Here is a 26,626-nt window from a genome sequence, read left to right as displayed (position 1 = left end):
CAGGGTGAGCTTGAACTTTAACTCGAGTCTGTCCAGATGGTGTCCACACCCATGCTCTTTCCTCCTACCCCAGGTCAACAAGCTCAAGGGTGTTGCATCTGGCTGTGAGTGTGTCCCTGCAAGCGGACGAGGAACATCCTCAAGAGTTGGAGATACCAGGATGACACTGGCAGAACCAGAAAGAACACGTCTCCCACTTTTCAAGGAGAGCCTCCCAACTCTCCAAGTGGAGCCCTAGGTGGGAGAGAGAGCCCTCGGTAGGAGTTCAAGGTGAACTCTCCAAGTGGAGGCCTAGGTGGGAGACAAAATGGTTCGTCCCAGATGTGTCTATTAGCAGAGCTATGAGAGCAACATTGTTCAATAAAACCCAAAAAGATAATACAGTTGGTAAGACGACAATTGTTTAAAATTATCAAAATGAGAGAAAACAATACTTCCATGGATAGAGGGTAACCTTGAAAAAGACTTTTCTTCCTGAAAGGGTTTTGTTCAGTTGGAGGGAAAAGAAATAAAAGGAAACATGAAAGCCAATAAAAGAAAAACCTGAGCATGGAAGACCATCATTAATCTTCTATTCAAATGGCAGTCACAGCTGCAGATTACAGAAAGGCTTTAATAGAAGTTCTATTCAGAGACAAACCAAATACTGGGGCAAGGGATCTAATTGCATACCTGATTCTGGAGCCTTGGGAATGACCCTAGAACAACCAGTTAAATGGTCCTTAGTTTAAAAGTTGAATATAACTCTTGACATTTTTTTTTTGTAAGAAGTTAACTAAAATGGGGTGCGTGGTGGCTCAGTCGGTTAAGTATATCCCTTTGGCTTGGGTGGTGGTCTCGGGGTCCTAGGATGGAGCCCTGTGTCAGGCACCCTGCTGAACAGGGAGTCCACCCCTCCCCCACTTCTGGCTCATTCTCTCTCTCTCTCTCTCTCTCTCTCTCTCTCTCTCTCTCTCAAATAAAATCTTTAAAAAAGAGAAGTTAATTAAAATAATTTTAGCAAAGTATTCTTTTTTTTAAAGATTTATTTATTTATTTATTTATTTATTTATTTATGATAGACAGAGAGAGAGAGAGAGAGAGGCAGAGACACAGGAGGAGGGAGAAGCAGGCTCCATCCCGGGAACCCGATGTGGGACTCGATCCTGGGTCTCCAGGATTGCGCCCTGGGCCAAAGGCAGGCGCTAAACTGCTGAGCCACCTAGGGATCCCTTAGCCAAGTATTCTGTGTGTAGACATGAGTCACTCACTTATTAATGCTAGTGGTATTAAGTGAATGATTTTCCTGGCCTAGATTTGGTACCGGCAAATGAAGAAGGTAGGGGGGACAAGGAAAGGGGTATGAGAAAGGAAATCTGACAGGGGCTTGGCAGGAGAGGGCAGGGAAAAAAGAGGGAGAGCCTTGGGATGAGGGTTCTGCTTAATTCAAATTCTCTTCTCTAATAAATTTAAAATAGTTGACCCCTGAAAGATAGCTCAAGTATGAAATAAATCCATGCATGAAGTGATCTTAAGACCTTATCATAAATATTTATTGACTAACTTCTACATATTAGCCCTCCTTCACTGCCTTTAAGAAAGTGAGATATCCCTTTTGGAGACCAGATAGTCAAAAGAGATGTGATCTGAATTTCACGCTAAGTTGATATTAAGAAATATTACACTAAAAAAATAGCAGTAACTCCATTTTTTTGTGATAAAAAATAAATTTATTTAGGAAAAAAATACCATTTTTCCTTGCTTGACAAGGGTAAATCACCACCAGAGTGGAGTTCAACTGTTAAAAGGAGTGACCACTGCTACAGTTCATTTCCACATGTCATGTGTGCACAATCAACAATTAGCACAAATGACAACATGTCCAAATAATTCTGCTTCCAATTTATCTCACTGAACATGCCAACAGCTGCTTCCTGTCATGCTGAAACAAACACACACACACACACACAGGCCCAGAAATGTCCACTACAAGAGGTCTTTTTGTTGGTTTAAGTGTGTTCTTTAAAAGGCGTAATAGTTCTCCAGCTTGGAATTTTTAATTTAGTATTGCAACCAACTTCATTTCTGTGCATACCATGAATTTACAAATGTCTTCTAGTCCAAGAACCACTTTTAAAACAAATCCTTATTGGATGATAAACACACAACTTTCAACACATGACTTTAGGTGCCATTGTTTTTGCACACTCTGAAATGTGACATTTTTTTCCATCCCAACATTGTGATGTCATAAATTAAAGTCCAATGCAGAATTTCATTGTCACTGCTCTATTGCACCAATGCTCAGTAGTTGACTCTGGTCTATTCTTCATCATCCAAGTTTATAAGAGAAACTTTGGAACTTCAGTTGTGTTCAACCAGGTGACAGTCCTCTTTCCCTCTCCACAAATAAAAAAAGTTGGGATTTTTGGAACTGCTGGTCCAAGTTGTTTGGGGTCCCTCTGCATTGTCACTGGGTAAAGAGGCCTGACACCTGATTATCTTTAGCAGAAGGATTTTAGTTGACAAGTGTCAAGTGGTCATCACTTCCTTTCCTGTGTCAGAAAGGGGGAGGATGAAAGAGAAAACAATGATTTCAAAATCTTTGAAATGGAATAGGAATACTCTATGTTCTAGGCATGTACAAGTTCTAGACATGCTGAGTGCCACATATAAGAAGAAGAAAAATTAAGAAGGGCAATGCACATCATTTTTGGTTTGAGTGGATGCTTTTGGCAATTCTAAGGAGCTGTCCTTGTCCTGGGACCCTAAATCCCCTACATTGGCAAAGCCTCACTCGATGGCTACAATGGATTGTCCCCTTCGCTGCAGTGGAGAAGGGGAAAGATTAACTCTGCAGCTGTCCAGCCAAGTAGATCTTTCCAAAGAATCACACCATAGTAGAACTAGAAGAGGTTTCAGAGATCGTATGTTGCAGCCTGTGGCACTGAAAGGACCAGAAGGTTAAGGAGAGGTCACGGGACACATTCAGTAACTGGTAGGATCCAAAACAGAAACCCAAGGTGTTCTGATGATCAGGCTAGAAACTCTGTCAATAATTTTTTTTTCTGTTTTTTTTTTTTCTGTCAATAATTTGAAGGAGAATTAGTCTGTGCTGGTTCCTGGACTGCTTAATTAAAAAAGAATGACCACCATCTGTGTTCTGCAGGAGGTGGAGCTGTGATAGTTGGTGCCGTCAGTCATGGGCACCAGCCAGGAGGCCCAGACACCAATATCTGTGATGCCCTTACTCCCTAGTTTCCCTCAGTGAGGGCTTTCTCCAATATTTACTCTCCGTTGATGGCCTTCCTCAATTTATACCATTCTTAGGTTCCTAGCCTTTAAACACAATCAGGCATAGTGAGTTCTTGATGGAGTCAAAGCCATCACTTATTCTCATTACAATCCATTTCCTGCATCAGTCCCATGAGCTTCATTTACCCTTAGCAGGGTCCATCCAAATCTGCCTGGGATCCAGGCCTTGATCTGATGACTCAACTAAAACTGTTCTAGCTGACTTCACCCATGATCATCTCTGGTAATAGACACTTCTGTTTTTATTTTTGATATCCTCTTTGTTGAAAACTTTCAACATTCTTCAGTTGACTTCCTTGGTAGACTCCCTCCTTGCATTTAATTCTTTCATTCAAAATTATAAGCAGACCCTCCTCTGAACTAGCATCTTTTCAATGGCCCCTAGCACACCATACAGTGACTGTCTGCTGACACTGCTACTTGTTCTCATCTCTCAGACTCAATCTGATCAAGAACTTTTCTCTTCTATCCCTTAAACCTTCTACTAGTTCCATATGGCTACACAAGAAAACATTTAACAACCTCCTGTGGCTTTTTGTGATGCACACTGAGGTCCAAAAACCAAACACCAAAGACTGGTGACTTCCCAGAATTCACCATTACATTCTCTGATGAATGTTTTTTCTTTACAGTTAAATACACATTAGAAAAAGCAGCTCTGCGAGAATTCCTTATATAAGGTGTCTCTTAGGAAGCAGCTGCCTATTAGGAGAATTAGTTTCCCTTTATCCCAGCTTCTATGGCAACAGTTTAATGCTCTGAGAGGAAGAAATGTGATTTTTAAAAACCTCACTTTTCTCAGAAGACCTCATTTTATATTTACCAGACATTCTTTGGAAATGCTCAATCATATCATTTCAAAATCCCAAGATGCGGTATGAATTGATTAACAGAAAATACATCCTGTGGTTTTTAAGCAGCAATTAGGCTCCTCCATCTTCCTTCAGGAATTTGGTTTAGAGAATTCTCAAAAAACATGGGTAGGGGATATTTTTAGCCAACAACCCCACCTCCAACTTCACATGAAAACAAATATGGGTACAATTAAGAAAGCTATCCTCATATGACCCCCATTCTAGTCCCCAGAACACTATGCAGATGCTTTGCCCCTGAGGTATAGACCATTTGCATAAGTGTCCTGAACATGAGCAAAGTGCCATTGGTCAATGCAGGCTACTGATGTGTGTTCCCAACCAGGGCTACACACAGCCTCCTCTTGAGCAAGTTTCCTGCTTTGCTCAAGAAAGGTTATTTCTGGGCAGCCCCAGTGGCACAGTGGTTTAGCACTGTCTGCAGCCTGGGGTGTGATCCTGGAGACCCGGGATCGAGTCCCACATCGGGCTCCCTGCATGGAGCCTGCTTCTCCCTCTGCCTGTGTCTCTGCCTCTCTCTCTCTCTCTCTCTCTCTCTCTCTCCCTCCCTGTGTATGTCTCTATGAATAAATAAATAAAATCTTTTAAAAAAAGAAAGGTTATTTCCACCAAATATTGCAGAAAGGGAAAAGGCCTTTGACGTTCCCAGAGCACCACCTCTAAGAACAACGAGAGTTTGGACCTCTTTCTCGGCCACCTCAGAGTTCACCTTCTTGACTTTCGGGATATCACTCATGCCTTCTCATCAGAGTCTCATAACATTCCCAAGAGATTTCAACCATGTCACGTAGCTTTCTACCCTGTTTTATAAGAAACAATTCATTTCTGAAGCCAGTTTCAGTGGGAGGAAAAATGAAAGACGAAGTATTTCCCACAATAAGCTGATTTCTGAGTGTAGAGTAAACCTTGGAAGAACTCTTTGTCCAGGCCACAGAGAAGCTCACCTCAGGAGCATGGAGACCTGGTTAAACACAATACCTACCTCCTTAGGCAGCAGACACAGGACAAGAAGGCTGAGGACTCTTTCTGATACTTCTCTTTGCTACTACATTCCTTCAGGAATTCCTGAAGATCCGTTTCAGGAAACCCATTCTGTTGGTATTTCTGTAAAAAGTACACAATGTTGTTACCTTACTCAGAGAGCATGAGAAATTGTTCCCTCTGTCAACACATCAAACCCACCTTTGCTAAAATAAAACTCTCCCACGTTGCTAGCTCAGATCCAAGAACTGATATTAGCAGCGATGCATCAATCTGTCAGTCCCAGAAAGCCAAGCCAGGGCCACCATGGGAACAGAAACAATCTAAAAATCCCAGAAAGAAAGCCATGGCTGGGCAGGGGAGGCGTGCAATAATAAAGGGAATGAAGGAAAGAGTCATAAGCCAAAATTTTTATTGCTAGTTTTAAGTGCAGATAAGACTTCCCCTTTCCCTACTGCCAATGTAGACTCTATAGGGAAGCAATCCCCAGTTCCTCTACTTTTATAGAAGCTGGTCACCTAGTGCGTCAGAAAGCAGCAGGTTCTTCCCGACAGATACAAACACCCTGAGATCCGCTCACTCATGCTCACTGAGGTCACCCAGGCTTGGCCCACTTACAGTGCCACTGCCACATCAAAGACAGGAACCCACAGGGTAAGAGAATGTAGCTCCTGTCTCCATGCCCACCCTGCTACAAGAGCCAACCACCCATTCCCACATGAGCGCTCATCTCCCCATTGACAAACAAAGTCCCCAGGAGCATTTCCAATGGATGGCCTTCTTCTGAATTAGCCTGAAAAGGGCTTAAGAAGAGGGCAAACCCCCAAGACACCCTTGGTTGTTCAGACACTGGTCTCAAAACAGGATTTTCCAAGCAGGACCATCTGGTGTGGAGGTGCCACCACATAGGCAGCACAGAACTTCCTTCGAGCTACAAATCAGTTCAATAAATACAGTCTGAAAGGATACGGAATTCACAGGGTGGCTCAGGGAGGAAGGAAGTGAAGCAGCCCCCAAAGCTTTACCTTTCATAATTTCAAGGAAACCTATACCACACAAATGGCTAGGTCATCCTGTGTATAGGTGTGCTCATTTCTGGATAGGCTGTCAAGGTGGCAGTCACCCCTTCTCACTGAAGCTTATTCAAAACTTAAGCTCCAGGACAGGCAGGCACACCTGTCACTGCTGAGGCTGACAGCCCAACTACCTGACTTACCAGGCTCAGCCCATCCTGACCCATGTCCTTTCTCTTTTCCAACACACTTCCAAACCAGTCCACAGTCCACCCTGGTCGGGGTGACAGGGACAATGCCCTAAATGCATATTTAAAATTAACTACCAGCACCTAAAAAAGTTTCTTTCCTAAAAACACCCTCAAAATCAAAATAAAATTGTACTATTTTAAGTAAAAAGCATACTCTTCTCCCGTGTTCCAAACCACACAGAATTTGCTGTTGTTTTTTGGCAGGAAATATTACTTACCTTAATAGTGTCATAAGAGTCTGTAATAAGTGCAATGAACAGACTGAGGATCATATATATAAAAAGACTGATGAAGGAGTATAAGTACAGGCGACTGAACAGCCACACCAGGACGCTCTTCTGCTGGATTTGAGCAAAGGTCGCAAACATGTCGTCGCCATTGACCAGAGAGAACAGACACTCAGCAACTGTGTTCAGATCTTCAAACTGTGGGGAGGAGGGGGAACCAAAATTAGCTTTTAAGAGGTATTATCCAAAAAAAAGCAGAGAAGTATCTAGTTAGCTTATTTAGTTGTGGTTGTTGTTGTTACTATTAAGTAACACTCATTTTATTTATTTTTTTGAATATTTTATTTATTTGAGAGAAAGAGAGCACAGCAGTGGGTGGGCAGAGGGAGAAACAGATTCTCTGCTGAGCAGAGAACCCGACATGAGGCTTGATCCCAGAACCTTGAGATCATGACCTGAGCGAAGGGAGATACCTCACCAATTGAGCCACTCAGGTGCCTGTAATGTTCATTTTAAAACATCCAGAATATACCATAATAAGAAAACATTATTCAAAACTCTCCTTGGGGTGCCTGGGTGGCTCAGGTGGTTTAGGGTCTGACTGTTGATTTTGGCTCACACTTAGAAAGCCTTTATACAACAGACCATCTCTTGGATGTCAAATTTAACTATTTCCCTTGGCGAGACATCCCGATAATATTTGTTATTATAAAAGACAATGTAATAAGCATTTCTTAGCACAATGTTTTTTCCTGTTATTGGGTCTAATCAGCCAAACTTCTTTCTGAAAGAACAGTGGGGGCTGTATTCTACAACCAGCAGAGAGAGAAGAGGCTGAGACGTAGCACAGTCTCAAGAAAGTTTTGCTATGTGGAGGGTTTCACCTTAGTCCTTCCAAACATGGGCCTGGGTAATTTTAACACATTAAAAACTAAAGATTACAAAGGGTGGGAAAGTGTCAAATGATGAAGGATCACAGCTCGTGCCTTTGAGGGGCTTCCATGCTAACGGTGGACAGGCCATAATCAAGATACCATGTAACATACACCACATAACGCCCTGTGGTAGAGCTAGGGTAAGGAGAGCAACCCTCAGAACTAGGGCCTGAAGGCTGAGTAGTTTGCTAGTGAGAGGAGAAAGGGGAGGATCTGCTCAGCGAACACAGGAGAAATGCAGAGTCCGGCCTGGGAAGTGGCTGGAGAGGTGTGTCTATGCCTGCTGCAAAGGCCTCCTGTGCGCTTCTACACACTTCACACTAATACAGGCCCTGACTTGAAAACAGTAAAACCTTCACTCAGAAAAGTGACATAATGTGATCTGTGTTTGTTAAAGGCAATCCCAGCGCTCAGAAGATTTAGAATGAGAAAAGCCTAGGGGCAGGGAGACCTCGAGAGGTGTGTGCAGGAGCCTGGTTGGCAAGGAATCCAGGAGAGACTGCGGAGACGGGGAAGCAGAGATGAAGATAAGCCTGGGAAGGGACAGACACCTGGGGGACTCAGTTTTCAACGAGCCAAGTCTGATGTGCCAGGGAGAAATGCCGCTAGTAGGAGGTTAGTGGGAGGCTCCAGGGGCTGAGCGTGCGCAGTGTGGAATCACTGGAATCCCACAGGCAGCCATCCTGCCTTAAGTGGTTGACCAGTGATTGCCATGGCAACTAACAAACAGCAGGTGCTTAATAAATGGACATCTCGAGGGCCATCTCGAGGGTTCAACATTAGTGGAATGTAAAATAATGGCCTAATAGGCAAAAGACAATGCAGTTTTCTTCTTTTTTTTTTTAAACATTTTATTTATTTATTTGACACAGAGAGCTGGTGGGGGGTGGGGGGTAGCACAAGCAGCAGGAGCATCAGGCAGAGGCAGAGGGAGAAGCAGACTCTCAATTGAGCAGGGAGCGGGACTCCGGCTTGATCCCTGGACCCCTGAGATCATGACCTGAGCCAAAGGCAGATGCTTAATTGCTTAATCCACTGAGCCACCCAGAGGCTCCAACAATGCAGTTTTCAAACACAGAGGGGGCAAGTTAGTGTAGAGTTTTGAACCAAATTCTGTCCTTACTTAGCACGAGGGGCACATGTCCACTGAGTCCGTGTGGCTCTGGGGGTAGCCCTGGCCCTGACAAACGCCTACAAGAACTCCTCCACTCACAGGTAAGGTACAACCTCCCACCCCCTAAGCCGGGAACCAGCCTTTCCCTTGAAATCTCCAATTTCTGTCACTGACTTCAGTCTCCTATCAAAGAAGCATTTACTCCAAAATAATCAAGTACTTAAAACTACACATCGAATTGATTAGCCTTCCCCGCTCTTCCCTCTTTGAAGGGCTGTTTGCTCCTCTGATGTTTTCCTGATCCACTCTGATGTCAACTTTACACCTGGATTGTTATGGAAACCTCCAAGCAAGTCTTCCTTATTCCAGCCTCTTTGTCCTGCAGTCCAAACATTATTAAATCTAAACTTCATAGAACACATGGCCTTCAGGTTATTTCTCTTGCTTACGGATATACACAAAGGTAGGTTGCAAAGTAAAAATCCAAACCAAGAAAGTTGGGGTAAGTTTCTTCTTCACGTGGCCTCTTTTCCTGCTCCTCAGAGTCGATGTCGCATTCTGTGCCTGTCTATACCCACACACCAGGCCCCCTTCTTTCTCTTTCCCTCATGATGTGTTCTCTTCGCCTGATGGATGTCCTTCTCCCCCCTCCAATGCCCTCCACATCCTTGTGTTCCATTAAGCCAATGTGGAAAGGCGACTTCAAGGTCTACTTCAAGACAGACTGTCCTGGCAGTTCTAGCCCCTTCCCTGTTCTCTGCATCACAGTCAACCACTAGCTTGTCTTCTAGTTGGTTTTATACGCTTCTCCAAACCCCAGCAAAGTAATATACACCATGTCCTAACTCCCTGTTCCATGACTGAACGCACAGGGTAAAGCCTGTAACCCAGGGAGAGTATACTGATGTAGCCCAAACAAAAGTCATGCCCATGCCTTTACCGCATCAGCAACAGCTCTGAAAACCTCTAAAGTTGCTCTCCGCAGAGATCTGGAGGGAACGTCCACTTGAGCAAATCACTTAACAATATGCAGATTATTTAACAGTAAGACGGGCAGTTCCCAGAGCAAATATTTTCCATCCCAACTAGCCTTTGGACAATGAAATCAAGGCTGGTTTCTATGGACATGAATTACGACTCTGCCGGCACCATTAATAATTCTCTTGGAAGCCAGTCAATTCCTTTCTCTAGTTTCAAGAACCCGTAACAGTCTGTGCCTCACTAAAACTGCAAATATCCAGTTGGTGGGTACATATCAAATCTGTTTTTTACTCTCTTCTGCAGTTACTCAGAAGCATCCTAGATATCATGCCTGCCTCAATGGTAATGTTGTTCACCACCATCACACCTCCCTCTCCTCTATGCACATGAGATTTATTTTAACCCACCAAAAATGTAAAAGAGACCCAATAAACTAAGTGGCACACACCTTGCCATTCTGTACCTCAAGAAGCGGCCCTGAGCCACACAGTCAGTTTCGGTGGCCAAAATCCACAGAGGAAGTGAACTTTAATAATACCCAGGGTAAGGAGAATAAGATCCTCAGGTGCTTCTGGTCTTGAAGGACTACATTTATAGGGAATTGCATTGGTTCCTATGAGGTTGTAAGCCCCTACTGTCCCTCTGGGTTTTATTCATTAAAAAGTTTGCTGATCCACTACCATATTCTACTCATCATGTTGGGCATGGGAATGCAAAGAGCAAAGAGCCGTAGTCACTGCCCTCGAAGACCTCAGTCTAGAAGAACCTGACAATATTTGGCATACAGTAGACATTTAGTAAGCATTAAATGGTTATTTCCATAAAGAGTGTTCCCTAGGTTCTATGGAACCACAGAGAACGTGAGCATTTGTTCTGCAAAATGATCACTTGTGATTGAGCCACAGAGAACTTTCATTTGAATGAAAACACAACCGACAGTGGCGTATTATGGAGAATGACATAAAAACTTGCTTCAAGAGCTGGTCCTGAGAACCTCATGCAACATTCAGGGGAAACATTTTAAGTGGCTAACAGTTGTTTTGAATAAGAGAGGAGCTTGGCTTTTAAAAAAAGAAGCCTTTGAAAGCTCAACGATGTCCTGTGGGCCCTGCTGAGCTTCCACGCAGGGTGTCAGCAGAGTCCAACCATTTTTCGATGGCTTGGCCTTCTCATTTGTAAAATGAGGACAAGGTGAAGACTGATTTATCCTTCACAGTGAAAAAGTCCTCTGGAAATGTAAGGGCCGCATCAGAATAATGTTCTTCCAAACCTCACCTTGAATTATTAAACATCAACGGTCTCTAGTCCTCGCTGCCCAGACATTTTGAGAGGGCGCTGTGCCCAAGCCCATTAGCGCTGGAATCAACGTTGGCAGGACACTTGTACCCTTACTGCTTTTCAGTTGAGCCACTGAAATCCAATGTCTGACAGGAAACTAGGGAGCTAAAATATGGGAGTCCTGCTGCCAAGCAAACCGCAGTGTGAATCTAGTTTTCCTGATACCTCCCTTTCAGAGTGGTTCTGCTTGTTTGTTTAAAGGAAGAGTTAGCTTCCACACCCAAGGGTGCTGTATTTTAGAAATCCTAGAAAATGCTTGCTGCGGTGCCCAGCTTCTCAAGGCTTCAGATAATTCGAAAGGTCTTCTGATTCAACAGATGCTGACAGAGAATCTAAACATTCTGACGGTTTGGATTAATTTGCAGGGGAAGGGGTGCAAGGGGCAGTAAACATTTTAAACTTCAGATTGAAAGAAAGAAGAAGAAGAAGAAGAAGAAGCAGCAGCAGCAAAATAGAGAAGAAAAGCACAAAAGTCCAGAACCAGACTGAAGGTTTTCTCCCTCCACTGACAAATGCATTCACTGGATTGATTCAAGTATGCATTTCCCCAATATGAAAGTCCGGCTAGAGATGAAAGGTAGATGCCATAAACAGACCTGCCACGCAACCCTAGAGACAGCCCTTGTCCCTCTGCTCTTCTGGGGGAGAAATGGAAGGCTGGCATTAAGTGGGAGGTACAAATCAAGAGGTGCAATGTACACCATGGCAGCCAGTAGCTACATGTGACTATTGAGTCCCTGATACATGGCAGCTAGTCCAGGGTGACATGTGCTATTAGGATAAAATACACATTAGACTTCAAAGTACTAAAAAAAAATGTAGATTATTTCAATGTTTTATACTGAGTACATGCTAAAGAAATCTATTCATATTTTGGATATACTGGATTAAACAAATACATAATTCAAATCACCTCATCTGTTCCCTTTTTAAATGTGGCTACTAGAAAATTGGAAAGTACACATGTGGCTCTCATTTGTAGCTCTCATGTTTTTATTGGATAGCACTTGTCCAGAGCATCCCAATCTCACTGGGATTCTTAAAAAAGGGCAGAACCAAACATACGAAAACACACTCAGACTCACAAAATAAATAACATCATTTTCTCCAAGGTTCACACGTTGAGAGAAATAAAACTGGTTAGTGGATCTCCTCTCACAGTTGATCTATTCATAGGTCAAACTAAATGCTCTTTTGTAATAATCTGTTTTAGGTAATACCAAGAAAATCCCTGCAGGCTATTGGTCAAAGCACATGTTTTGGGGCAGACAAATCTGGGTTTGAATCTTATCTCTGCTCTTTACTAGCTGGGTAGCCTCGGGAAAATTAACATATTAAGAACTGTATTTTTGGGGATCCCTGGGTGGCGCAGCGGTTTGGCGCCTGCCTTTGGCCCAGGGCACGATCCTGGAGGCCCAGGGCGCGATCCTGGAGACCCAGGATCGAATCCCACGTCGGGCTCCCAGTGCATGGAGCCTGCTTCTCCCTCTGCCTGTGTCTCTGCCTCTCTCTCTCTCTGTGTGACTATCATAAATAAATTAAAAAAAAAAAAAAAAAGAACCGTATTTTTGGTAAAAGAAATAGAATATTTCCCCACAGGACTGCTGGGAGGGTTGACAGAGCAAGAGGTAAAGAACTTAGATTATTTATTTTCTTTTTTTTTTTTTAATTTTTTTTTTTTTTTTATTTATGATAGTCAGAGAGAGAGAGAGAGAGAGAGAGGCAGAGACACAGGCGGAGGGAGAAGCAGGCTCCATGCACCGGGAGCCCGACGTGGGATTCGATCCCGGGTCTCCAGGATCGCGCCCTGGGCCAAAGGCAGGCGCCAAACCGCTGCGCCACCCAGGGATCCCCCAAGAACTTAGATTATTTAGTTCTATACTCAGAACTATATTAATTAGCATATAATGCTCGAGAATGGTAGCTAGGTTAGTAAAATTCAAGCAACATTATCTGAGCACCTTCCAGAATAATGATGGAGTAGGAGAGAGGAAGGGCAAAGGAGACAGAAGCCTCATCCTGAGGCCTTGGAGCCGGAATTGAGGCAGAAACTCTTAGGCTCAGTGTTCATTCCACACAGTGCAACACTGCCCTCCAGTGACAAAAATGTGGAGACGCATTCAGAGCAGGAGGCAACATCAGGAAGAAAAATGTAAATTTTCCTCAGTACTAAGACAGTAAGTTCTCCAGATCACAGAGATTATATCAAAGAACAATTTTACTCATGAGTCATCTTTAACGCAGTGGCATGGAATTGGAAGAGCAATAAGATTATCAAGATTTACTATTAACCCAGGGATTGTCACTTTGTTATTTATACAGTTTCTCAAACAGGAATTCTCTTTGGACATGTTCAGTATAACACTTGCAGAGGAGAAACCTGTGTGTGTGTGTGTGTGTGTGTGTGTGTGTGTGTGTGTAGTTATTTTATTATGCAAACACAGGAAGCTGGAGCTTTGTGGACCGCTCGCTTCTTGTGAGCAGTTTGCAAACCAGATTTGATCATGTTTTGTTTAATGCAACTGTCAAGGTCAAAACCTAAGGCTGAGCTGTCCTACAAGCTCCAACATAATCCTTTGCATTTTTGCTTCTTTCCTCCTTGCAGAGAACCTAAGCCAAGATAAGAGTCCCCTGGGCTACCGAGATGAAATAAGAGCAGACAGTACCTAACACACGAGCATCACGTAATAGCTGTTACCATTGTTCACCGTGTTGTTTCCGTTGTTCCAACTGACAGAGGCCCGTGGATGAAAACCGATAAGATGCAATAATTCCTTTCACTTCTTTTTTTGGTTTGAAGACAAGGCCTACCTAATTTCATTTCCTGAGGCATCGTCTATCGATCAAATTTATCTGTTTAAACAAGAACATCTGGAAGTGACTTCCATGTCCCTGAGATGCTGCTGCTGACCAAAGCCCAGCGACAGTTGAGAATTCAGATACTGAACTTTCATAAGGTAGTAAGATGACCCTGCAATCAACCACCTGCAAAGCCAACAGGTGTTATCACTTTAATCACAGACCTAAGATGGTCATTCTGGGCAGTCTCTGTCACCTTCACTCCTCTCAGTTAATGGGGATGAAAACCCTAACCCTTTAAGTTAGAAGGATATTATAATAATTTGCTCCCATTTCATTTTCATTTGTATTATAGTGATCTCATGTCCAAACATTTCTCATCTGATGATCAGCTGGGTGAGTATGTGATGCCCCTCCCCCCCAGAAGCCAGTCCAAGACAACTAGGAAATGTAACTCTGGTTACCATCCTACAGTTCTTGTTTCAATATTCTGAAGTCGCTTCAATATCCTGAAAAGGGAAAGAAAACTGACGCAAAGATACATCTTACTGGCGTCGAGGGTACATGCTAGAGCAAAGCGGAAAGCAGGGCAGTGGAGGGACCCACTTATAAGGGTCCCAAGTGCCTAATTTGCAGAGGAAAGAATGAGGGCTGCACACCTTGTCGTGATATGGTCCTAAGACAATCCAGCCGCAGAACGTGTAGCCCAGATAGATCATACCAGCACAGGCGCAGAAGCGCAGAACCTTGGGCAGTGAGGCTTGCATTGTTAAAATGAGCACCTGAAATAAAGACCAGCAGAATGGGGGTAATTAAAAAGTAGCCAAGTAGGACCCAAAGAAGAAATGAGTCTCCATCCCAGTGCCCAACCCAATGCCACATCCTTACATTATATGCTTGGAAGTACCCCAGGTATCTGATGACGCCAACCCAGACAAAGAGCGTAGACGTTCCGAGCAAAATGCTGCACAGATCGTAATTTGTGAGATTCTAAGGAATGGAAAAAATAGACGTGAGTAAAAACATTCCACTCCACTCCCCTTACTAGCCTCATTTTAAATTGACTGGAAAAGAATAGACGGCCTGCCTCTCTATAGGTGCCACTAAGAGCCGTAAACTGAAGAAGAAAAATAGCCCAATTCCAAATGTGTTTCTCATTTCCTCTTAGTATTTGAAGTGATTAAACTGAGTTTCTGTTCAAACAATATCCTAAAGTAGAAATTGCCTTTACTACTGACCTAGGCAATTAAAGTGTATAAAGTAATGGTGCTTGTTAAATATCAAATAATACCACTCAGTTAGTTTTGAAAGAAAGCTCCAACCTGATTTGTTAAGCCAGTTACCGTTCTCAAGGACTTCTGGGTCTCACTGAGTAGACAAACACACAAACACAGTTATAACGCAATATGCTAAGTGCAACGAGAGCCACAACGCCCAGCTTGTCACCTAGGGCTTTCCATGGCATGACTCTAAAATGGAGGTGTGCCTGGACGACAGGCTGGGCAGGGGTACTGTAGGTCAATGGACAAAGGCTACACAGAGGCACAAGGCCAAGAGCAGGCAGGATGTCCTAGAGATGAGTACTGATGGGTTTGGGAGAGCTAGGACGGGGAGGGAAGCAGAGCAAGATGATGTGGACTGCAGAGGCCATTGCTGAAGGGAGATGGCTTCATCCCAGTGGGCCCATGAGGCAGAGGGTTTAGATACTTCAAGAAAATGAGTCTGACAGTGGTGTGGATGGACCTGAGGAATATAAGAGAGAACACAGGAAAGCCAATGAGGAGATTGTTGCAGCAGTGCAGCCCAAAGAGGAAGATAGGCTGAAGAAAGCCAGAGTAGTGAGAGCAGAGAGGAGGGAGACACTGTGGTTAGGAGGTAAAGGTGGTGATGACGCCAACCCAGACAAAGAGCATAGACGTTCCGAGCACAGATCATAATTTGTGAGATTCTAAGGAATGAAAAAAATAGACGTGAGTAACATTCCACTCCACTGACAGCATGGAGGGGAGGATGGCCGGTGAGGAGTTGTCGTTGAGCAGTCGTGAGATTAAATCAATGAACAACAAGAGAGTGTCAGATGCCTGGTGACCACTCAATACTCCCACCCTCACTCCCCTCTGAGAGCACCCATCAGTCCCCAAGGGTCACCACTGGCTCCTGACATGACTGGTTCATGGGTCAGCTGCTTTTTCTGCAACTAAAAAAAAAAAAAAAAAAATGAAGCCCACCCAAACAGTCAATCTTCTCAAACTTCAGTTCCTGATCTAAAGATGCTGCCGAGTCTCCTGGGGGATGCTCATAGGAATATCATCTGCCACAGGACAATGGCTTTCTCACTTTCCTTTGATGGGGAATGAAGTCAGAGGAAGCTTCAGTTATACAGATGTGAGAAAAGTGAAAACATGAGGCTCAAAGTAGCCTCCGTAAGGATTTTATACCTCAAAGTGCCTGGGGTCACCCAGAAGAATAGAAAGAACAGAGGATTCAAATGGGTTGCCCCTCACCTTTGCTTTAATTTCCATTTTTAATATGGATCCAATTATTGTCATTAGGTCGCTGATAATCACCAGGACATACCATCCATTGATGAACTCCCACTGGTCGGTGTTACACACACGTCGCTTATACTTCTCCAGGAAGAAATTTAGAAATCTCTGTGGCAAACATTTTAAAAAGCATTTCTTACAAACCACACACTGCCCTCTGGAAGGAGAAGACAAGCGCAAAACAGTGCTGTCGCCTGTAAAATGATACGACATTACCTTTCCCAACTTGATAGATCCACTTTGAGGGTGGGGACTAGAGCCCTTACTTCCCCTCATAATCGAGTGTAGCTATAAGTGAGTATTCCAGTACCTGCTAAATTAACGTGACCATCAAATGCTTATGCTCTAACACCAAGAGACTCTTGTCATAACAGCTAACACCTAGTACGTTCCCAGTATGTTACCTATTATCAACTCTTTCAATCTGACAACCCTATGAACAGGCCTATCTTCAGAAAGGCTAACCATGAATTGGGTGCTCCCAACAATGAGAGTCAGTGGCCACTCTCAATGGTGCCCCCTAACTTTGGCAGACCCAGGACTCTGACCTTGGGTTCAGAATATCAAGAGGCCTGGGAGAAAGGTAAGAGAAGTGGATATTTACAAAATAAGACAACAAAGGTCAAGAATAAGAAAAACAGGATGTAGACTATTTTCTTGCTCCACAAATGGTATCCACAACTGATGACTTCCTATTTCCTCTGACCCCAGTCTGCATTTTTACCCACATGCCACAAACCAGAAAAAGATTTGTGGGAAGCTGAAGTATATGTTCAAAAGAACTCTGAGGGTAAAAAGGTAAAAAGAAACTCAGGAGAGAATTTTTAAACTATTTTTAAAAATAGAATAAAGTATTTTATGCTTCATTATAACTCATTTACCATGCCTCCCTGTCAAAATGAACTCTGATTTGGAGACAAAAGATGAAACCTACACATGCTATTACTCTGTTCTTAAGATCAACTCCTGAATTTAAAAGGATCTCGTACTGGAAACATTCAAAAGCTTGAGAGTTCACCACTGTGCACTTGTGCCTAGGAGCTCAGTTTTAAGCAGGATAATTATCTGATCCCGCCTGACATGCCAGGAGCCTTTACTCACCTTCTACACCTCAGCTTGATTAATGCCTAGAAGGGAGGGCAATCATTCAAAGGCATCTAATCTAATTGAGAGCTCCAGAAAGGGCAGGATGACCCAACGTCAAGGGTCCACTGTCTGGACAAATAGGACAGAAGCCAAGAAGGGAGGGAGAATATTGGAACGCACGCTTACCTTGCGTAACCTGAGAGCTAGAACAATGGATCTTGTGCACAGAATAAGAGATGCCAAGCAAATCACAATGACAAATGCATCAAACACCAGGACATACTGAGTATTTTTCTGAACTGAGGAACAAAAACAGAATTCAAACGTTAAACGCACCTTACTTAGGAAAAAATTCCAAAAAAAAAAAAAAAAAAAAAGGCAGTCTGAAAAGAAGTTCAAATGATAAATACTTAATCATCAGAAACAAATCACACTGCATTCATTCAGAAGTCTTTAAACAGGGTGAAACATTCTCTGACGTTAAGGATTGCACACATAAAAATATTACGCTCTCTGCTAAATGTACTAAAAATATTTTCTATAGGCTAGAGCTCAACAGACAGTGGTCTACTTGGGCTCTATTCAAAAGAGGCAAAACTGACAAACTCTTGAGTTTGTCTTTTTCATAAAAGCACAAACATCAAGTTCTCCATTAATGAGGGAGCAATTTAAAACACTACTCCTCAGAATCCCCACTCCTGCTTCTCAACCTTACTGTGTAAGTTCTTTACCAGCAAATAAGGCCAATTTAGTTAGCTTCTTCTGCACGTGGTGAAAAGAACCTCTTGGAAAGGAAGTAAATCAAATTTTTGGCGTGGAATACCCAGGAGCATGGGGGCGGGGGGAGGTAATGGAGAAAGATGCACCGGTAGCCCCAGCTTCTCTGGGACCTGAGGGGAGCATTCCCAATGCCTGGCCCCCTGCCCATTCCTGCAGCTTCATCACCTGCCATTCCTCTCCCCACCTTCTCTATCTTGAGGCCATACTGTTCTTCCTCCATCCCTGCTCCTATCAGGTTTGCTTGCTCTCTTGCCTCAGGGACCTTGCAAGTGCTGATTGCTCTGCCCAGAGCAGGGCCCTCCCTGTCCTGCAAGTTAGATGTTTCTTTTTCAGCCTCAGGTTTCAGATGAAATGTTTTCCTCCTCAGAACTCCCTGAATTCCCATCTTTATTAGCCTCCTCCTATACTCTTTCATCGCACTCTCCGCAAGTACACACACCCAGAGCTCCTTTTATCCTTCTCTGTTTGATGGCCACTGACCCTGTAATTACATCTTCTAAGGGCACAGCAAGGCGCAGAGAGACGGTGCAAAACAAGAAAGACATAGTCTGGGGAGCAGAATGAGCTGGCCTGAATCTCAGCTCTGCACTCAGAAGCTGTGGGGTCTTGGGGAAGCTGCCTCAGATTCCTCATCTAAAAAAAGGTGGGGGGATCCCTGGGTGGCACAGCGGTTTAGCGCCTGCCTTTGGCCCAGGGCGCGATCCTGGAGACCAGGGATCGAGTCCCACATCGGGCTCCCGGTGCATGGAGCCTGCTTCTCCCTCTGCCTATGTCTCTGCCTCTCTCTCTCTCTCTCTCTCTCTGTGTGACTATCATAAATTTAAAAAAAAATAAAAATAAAAATAAAATAAAAAAATAAAAAATGGTTGGGGGGGGAACCCACTCTATCATAGGGCTGTGGTGAGAATTACACAAGTTCATATGTGAAAGCACCTGGAACAGCACAGGGAAGGAACAGCATCACCAGCGGTTCCTACTGTACATCACTTGAGGTCCATCTTCTCCAGTAAGTGACCGACCCTAGGAAGTGGGGACTGTGTGTGTTTGCCCAACACTACAGTGACTGTGCTTTCATAATGCTTCAGTGTGCTTCCAGATGAATGCAGAGACTCCCACAGAACATGAGAGGGCTACCAAATAATCCAAATTGGAACCCGTGAAGGTGTGAGCTCAGTTACAGGCAGAGGGAGAGAAGGCATGGAGCCGTGACAGCCCGACAGTCTACCTGGTTTCCAGAGGGACCTAAGCAATAAGAGAAGGAGCATCCAAGAACGACTCCTGGTTTTCTGTCTTGGGTGAACTGAGCTCAGTCTGGACATTCACGATAAGAGAGGACGACTTGGTGGTAGTTAAAAGCCATGAGTGTGGACCCGGCCACTGAGAGAGACCACTGAGAGGTCCTGAGAGGGAAACACAGACTGGGAAGGACAAGGAGAGGGGCAGCGATGTGGGGAATTGTGAGAAGAGCTGAGCTCAGGACGTAGACTGGGAAGGGCCATGGGAGACAGCATGGGTCTGAGGACAGGTGACCTTTGGCGGGGTGCCCGAGAGGGATTAAAAAGTGGGGCGCTCCCCAGTGACACCTCTGCAAAAGAGGCATTTAACAGAAAGACCAAGTGTCCATGGGTTTAATAATGCAAAGGTGTGAGCTACAATGGCAGGTGGGTCTGAGGGCAAAGCAGCTCATCTGTGGGTTATGAGCACAGTCGGATAGTAAATGTAATTCACTGAGAGAATTATTTAGCCTTACTAAGCTTTAGAGGCTTCCACTACAAAATAGGGGAAGCAACTGTCCCTACTGCATGGGCTGTCAGGAAATCAGGTGAAATAATCCAGATCAAGTGCTTGTTGAACAGGACCTAGCACTTATTTTTACTTATAGCCATTTTATAATTATGAAGTTTAAGTTACCTTGAGATAACATCTGATGGGTAGGTAAGAAAACAACTCAACCAGAACCCAAGACTGACTGACTATCCACCTATCTGCTTACCTACTTACCTACCTACCTATCTAGCCATGAAATGAGGCAGAGGGAATCGGTATAGTTCTTGGGAAGAAGGACCGAAAACCTTATGAAATGCAAGGACAACATCTAGTACGTTCCTTTCTGACATACAACCAGAACAAAACCTCTATGATTATTTGTACCTTGTCTTATATACGAATGGGGAAACAGAGGCCCATATCTGGAAAGGTAAACAGTCCCTCCTAACAGAGAAACCAGTGTCATATTCTGGTTGTGTTGTTGTTGTTGTTGTTTATCATATTAGCTTCGGACACACTTTTATATTTTTAATTTTTAAATTTCTTTTATTTTAATTCCAGTTAGTGAGCACACTATGAGTTCCATAGAGTGATTCAGTAATTTCATCCATCACTCGGTACTCACCATGACAAATGCCCTCCTCAATCCTCATCACCTGTTTCACCCATTTTCCTACTCCCCTCCCCTCTGGTAACCATCAGTTTGTTCTCTAAAGGTAAGAATATGTTCCTTGGGGTGCCTAGGCAGCATAGTAGGTTAAGTGTCTGACTTTTCCTTTGTCTGACCCTTGGTTTCAACTCAAGTCATGATTTCAGGGTCATAAGATTGAGCCCTGTGTTGGGCTCCATGCTCAACGTGGAGTCAGCTTAGGACTCTCCCTCCCACCTCATTCTCTCTCTCTCTCTCTCTAAAATAAATAAGTCTTTTTTTTTAAGAGTCTGTTTCTTAGTTTGTCTCTCTCTTATATTCTGTTTTAATTTGATCTATTGAGAAGACAAGTTAGTGTGCTACAAAAAGTATTTTATGAACGTTGTAATCACTTTCTTACTTCTACTGAATCTATATTTAGCTCCACAGGAACATTTATTATACTTTGGTTATAAAGCACTAATCCAGAGAGATGCTCTGCCAACATGGTTAGGGAACCCTACACACCACCCACTCTCTCAGAGGTCCTGAGAAGTCCTGCACACACTGCCACACTGCCCACCTGAGGGACTCTAACCCAGGGCTTCCTCTGCCGACTAAACCCCCTTTCCCCTGTGACACTTGGGAAACCACTCGCCAGTGGGGAATTTTGCTCCTCATGCCCAACTTGCTATGTTTATAAAATCCAGTTAAAAGTGAAGATTTAAAAAAAAAAAAGTGAAGATTAGTGGCAAACTTAGGATAGGTATTAGAAGTCATAAAAGGCAACATGAAGTTTGTATGTGAAAATGGACAATCCCTCATCATTCTTCCTGAGATAACATAGGTAATGACAAGAGGAAGAGAAAGTGTACAGACCTGAAGGGTTAAGTGTACAGGGTTAAGTGTACAGACTTGAAGGAGCCTCAGAACTTTCTGGAAATAACACAAAGATCCCACCAGATGTCACCCTCGCCTTTTCCCACTTCCTCCAAAGCCAGAGCAATCAATCATTCCACCAGACAGCACCCATAGACAGAAGGGAAAAAATCCACTTCACAAGCTGGTTTCCAAACTTCAGCTTCTTAAGGGTTTCAGCACATCATTCATAATTCATATTCTCCTAGTAACACAATTTGGTTTCTTAGGACACAGCTCTGGGAGAAACAGAAATGTTAGTATTTCTACTCAGAGGTCTGTGATGTCTGTGTTTCTCCTTCCTGGCCACAGAAGGGAGCCAGAGCTCTGATCTGAGTACAGGCAAGGAAAGCTCATGAACACTGGACCAGCCCCTGGGGAGGAAGAAAACCATATTCTGACAACAGGTGTGACCCACTAACTCATTCGGTCAGAATGACTGTTCCAAACCACATTTCCTGTATGGCACACAAAGGTTAGCTTTTCTCACATTAAATAGCTGAACCTATACTAGGACTTGGCAAGTATGCATCTGATCTGTGCGCTTCTGTGGAGACAGTGCGTCTGCTGGGAAATAGAAACCACTTCAAACAGAAGGAAACTAAAACTGCCTATGCTGATCAGAGCCTTGAGTCAGTTAATGGAAATACTGAAACCAATCCTTTACACTCTTCAAGATGTATTATATAACTGAACAGCAATGGGCCACAAACAAATCTAGATTAAAATAAATCTAAAATAGTTTAAAAACTACAGGTATTTTACATTTTACTCTGTTCTGATAATTTGGACAAAGGCAAATTCAACAAAATTTGTAAATTAAAAAATACTGACAATCCGGGGTGCCCGCATGGTTCGGTTAGTTAGGTGTCTGGCTCTTGATTTCCACTCAGGTCATGATCTCAGGGTCATGGGATCAAGCCCCGCTCCATGTTCAGCATGGAGCTGGCTTGGGATTCTCTCTCTCTCTCTCTCTCCCCCCTTCTACCCCTCCTCCAACTTGCTTGCACTTTCTCCCTCTCTATTTCAAATATATACATAAATTTTTAAGAAAAGAAATATGACAATCCATTATTAACACCATCACAACCCCCTCAGTGGGAAGTGCTGCATAGCCCGTTTTAAACTGTGGCTGAAGAGGGGTTTTCTGAGTAACAACTCAGTACACTACCCAGTGTTTGTCCAGGCTGCTCTCTGAGCTCTGAAGCCTTAATCTCTGTCCATTGTCAAAGGCTTGGCTCAAAGCACACTTTCTCCAAAAATCACTGCTAGATTTTATTTCTCACTCGGGCCCAAAGTTAACCTTTGCTTGCTTTATTCACATCCCTTTCTATCTCCACTGCTTAGATTTCACAGGCATGTCAGTCTCTCTCACTAAGGCATTTTCTTTCTCTTTCCATAGCGTTTCATGGTTACTATGTGCCAACTCTTGTTTTCAGTGCTTTTCTTGACTTACTAATTCATTTACTAATCAACATCTTGGAAGGTAGATACCATCACCCTCATTTTATAGAGAAATGTACTAAGAAGTAGAGAGGTTAAGTAATTTGTCCAAGATCACAGGCACAGTGAACAGAACCAAGACCCAAACCCAGGCTCCAGAAACTTAGCTCCTAAGACTGGGAACACTGCCTCTCCCAAGAGGTGTGTAATCAACACCTGCTGAAACTGAACAAAAAGGCAAAGCTTTAGGATATGCCGTACAGAACTGAATGCTCAAGAGTTTTCTGGAGCTCTTTCTTCCCGTCACCATTTAAACATCCCAAGTCCCAAAATAAAGGGTTAAAAATCACCCATAATCCATGACAGGCAAGCAGGTAACATACTTACTAGATCCAGATATGTTCAAGTCTTTACATTCTTCAATTTTAGCATCACTGTCAAAATAAATTTTGATCTTGCCACTGTGAGCTTTATTGTCAAAGGTAATCTGGAGACACAAATGTATGGAAAGGTTACCACCCCACAGAACGGGCACCCTGGATCATCTCTGCTTAAAATATCACTGGCATCCAAACAGCATACTGAGTCAAAACTAATTCTACTGATGAAAATGTCCACATCACATGATTCCTTCACAAACTTCTATTATTAATGAAAAAATGTGATCCAAAGGGTGAATATGTAAAGTTCTACTGAATCATGTTTGGGTGCAGAGAAACCTCAGAGCAAAACAAGTAATCAGTCCTAGGAACAAAACCAAGATTCACCAATCTTTGACAAGAGAACACATTTATTATACCAAATGGAATTTAAAAGCATTTGCTTCATTTTATTCCTCTGGGTACAAAAACCTAGGTCTTCCCTAGGCTAGAAATTATTTTTCTGTTTGCTTCAAATGCTACCTATAATACTTTCAGAAGTGACAAAGATTGCTCCCAGGCTGCAGGCTGAATTTAAGATTTCCAGGTAGCCTCATTCTTCCACATGATGTTTCAGTCATTTAGTTTACAAGTGACATATGCGGAGATCTGAGAGCTTGAGAGAAGTGTTTGTGGGGCTTCCATAGGGGAGAATGAGGCCTTGAGTGTGCCAGGGTTAGTGGAGGTGTGCTCACAGGTCCTAGGTAGGGCAATAGAGCCAACAAGTTTAATGCTCAAGCCTCTGGTTTGGTCAGAGTGATATTCTTGGATTACACAGAGTGTGGCTTATATGTAGAGATGCTCGGGCACTTGTGGATTCAATACAGATCACCTACGCATTCAGCTCAGCAAGCTCTTTGCTTTAGGTAAACACATTTTGTAATGTGTTTTGTAATTTGGAGGTTACCCCAGGGAGGCTAATCATGCTTTCCTCTGCCAGAGACGTTCTTCCTCACTGCATGTCAAGATTTATCATTACTTTCATTTCTTTCTTTGCTTGTTTTCCAGTCTCGCTCTTCCACTAGGCTCTAAGCTTCCTGAGAGCCACCGCAGCTCTATAGGAGGCAATGTCTGGTGCATAGGAGGGTCTCATCACATATTGACTGACTGTTGTTGAATGAGGCACTCTTCCAAGTTGCTGAAAGCTGGTCACATACAACTTCAGCTCAGCATTCAGTTTTGCCCCTCAATAAACATGAGGAAGGGAGCGAGGGCCAGAGGGAAAGCATGAAACTCCATGAGATGAGAAGGCTGGTTACTCTCCCCACAGAAGTGAACATTCTCTTCTACTGCACATGCCTCCTCCCAAACCACAAGAAGCAACAAGTAATCCTTTGCAGACTGGCCTTCAGATCAAGGAAGCAGTGTCTGCCAGGAGGTTTGAAAACATCTGCGACAACGGTTGCAAAGACCTTCCTTTGAAAGTAGGAAAAACATCATAGACACTTAAACACCTGTCATAGACTTTTCTTCTAATGTATTAGGGGAGTAAAAGGCCAAAGGCAATTTTGAAAAGTCCTCTTTGCAGCCCAGAAATCTGGTTTTAAGAAGTTGGAAAGGGAGCAGCCCCGGTGGCTCAGCGGTTTAGCGCCGCCTTTGGCCCAGGGTGTGATCCTGGAGACCTGGGATCGAGTCCCACGTTCTGCCTGTCTCTCTCTCTCTCTCTCTCTCTCTCATGAATAAATAAATAAAATCTTAAAAAAAAAAAAAAAAGAAGAACTTGGAAAGGGCTTGCTCCATTTTCCAAAGTAATGGTCTCTGGATCGACAATGCTAGAAAGTGTCATTAAGCCGCTTCTAACACAACTGCATCTAACACATCTATGTAGGCTGGTGTGTTTTACACTTGGCATCTGCAACAGTAGAGAAAAATAATAAAAACCAGCTGTAGTAAGACAAGACACTTACCGTATTCTGAAAGACGTAACAGTCTGGTAACTCTCGGGAATGAATGGTCTGTAGGTCGATGCCTTTGAGGCGAAAGGAAATTTCAACTTCTAAGAGCCTGAACAAAAAACATTACAAGGTATAAATTGTCAGCGTCTTCCTATCCTCCTCTGCTTTCTCCCATCCCTGTCTCTTGGGAAATGAAACTTAAAAACTTATTTACCGGTAAAATTCCAGTCTGAAGAATGACAAGTTCTTCCAGTCCTGAGGGTCCTTGGAGAGGTCTAAGTGAACACAATCTAGGGCAATGAAACAACAAGAAGGATTGTTTCAGGCAATAATCAGATGCTAAAAAGCAGTGGTACAGGTGTGCTGAGAAGCAGGACACTTAAAAGTTCCAAAGTATCTTCCCACAAAATCCAGATTCATTGTAACGAGACCAGTGACTTGACAGGGAAGGACCTGGAGATGCCACAATCACAGTTAACATCACCAGGAATGGGATGAACAGACATCAGGCACCTCCTGAAATAACGTACCACTTGTGTGGTATTCCTGCCCAAATACATAACCTCAATCAAGTCATAAACAAGACACAGGAAAACCTGAGTGAGGAACACTCTACTCTTTTAAAATGTCAAGGTCATTAAAAAAAAAAAAAGGCTAAGGAATTTTATTTTGCTCCAGATTAAAGGAGATTAAACTGACCTGACAATTAAATGCATTATGTGATCTTGGACCAGGGAGGTGGCAAGGGGTGCATGGAGGGGGCATGGGGCGGGGCAGGGAGGTGGCAGTCCGGGCAGGCAGTTTTCTTTTTCTATAAAGAACAGGACAATGGATGAAATGTGAATTGGGTTTGTAAATTACAGTTCTGTATCCATGTTCCTTCATGCTTTTAAGCACTGTATGGTGGTTTTGTAGGACAATGTTCCTGTTTGGGGGAAATGTACACTGAAGTATTTAGAGGTCAAGAGACATTATGCCTGCACTTTATTCTCATATGTTTCAGGAGAAATATTTATACATTGGAAAAATGATTTTTAAAATGTGGTAAAATGTTAGACTTTGGAAAATTTAGATGAAGGGTAGACAAGGAAATCTTTGTGCTATTTTGCAACTTTTCTGTAAAGTCTGATGCTTCTTCAAAATAAAAAAAGAAAGAAAGAAATTGAGGTTTTATTCAAGTAAAAACAAATTACGAGGTGTAAACTATAAAATCATTCCAAGAGCCTCACATAAAAATAGTCTCTTCATTGGGTAGCTCAACACCTTGGCAGGAAACAGGCTAGAAACAGTGAATGGCTTTCAAGGTCACAGAGCCCTGACACAGAACTGGTGGGAAGCC

At 43.3% G+C, this 26,626-nt stretch overlaps 1 protein-coding gene across 4 annotated transcripts in view; it reads right to left on the bottom strand.

Annotated features, from left to right (window-relative positions):
• Positions 1-1,686: 1,686 nt before the first annotated feature.
• The window catches only part of MCOLN2 (mucolipin TRP cation channel 2), a 51,952-nt gene continuing 27,012 nt past the window's right edge, over positions 1,687-26,626 (bottom strand). For all 4 annotated transcript variants that reach the window (XM_072754719.1, XM_072754720.1, XM_072754718.1 and 1 more), the window contains exons 5-14: positions 25,502-25,577; positions 25,300-25,396; positions 23,361-23,460; positions 17,624-17,736; positions 16,310-16,459; positions 14,694-14,795; positions 14,465-14,587; positions 6,630-6,836; positions 5,149-5,270; positions 1,687-2,534 (exon numbers count right to left, since the gene is read on the bottom strand). In XM_072754719.1, the coding sequence (XP_072610820.1) occupies positions 2,498-2,534; positions 5,149-5,270; positions 6,630-6,836; positions 14,465-14,587; positions 14,694-14,795; positions 16,310-16,459; positions 17,624-17,736; positions 23,361-23,460; positions 25,300-25,396; positions 25,502-25,577 (1,127 nt within the window). In that variant the 3' untranslated portion in view covers positions 1,687-2,497. The remainder of the gene's footprint in view (positions 2,535-5,148; positions 5,271-6,629; positions 6,837-14,464; positions 14,588-14,693; positions 14,796-16,309; positions 16,460-17,623; positions 17,737-23,360; positions 23,461-25,299; positions 25,397-25,501; positions 25,578-26,626) is intronic.

Source organism: Vulpes vulpes, chromosome 3, assembly GCF_048418805.1.
Source record: "Vulpes vulpes isolate BD-2025 chromosome 3, VulVul3, whole genome shotgun sequence".
In the NCBI taxonomy this organism is placed as follows: domain Eukaryota; kingdom Metazoa; phylum Chordata; class Mammalia; order Carnivora; family Canidae; genus Vulpes; species Vulpes vulpes.
Note: the sequence above shows the minus strand (reverse complement) of the source record. Positions and strands in the feature narration are given on the sequence as shown.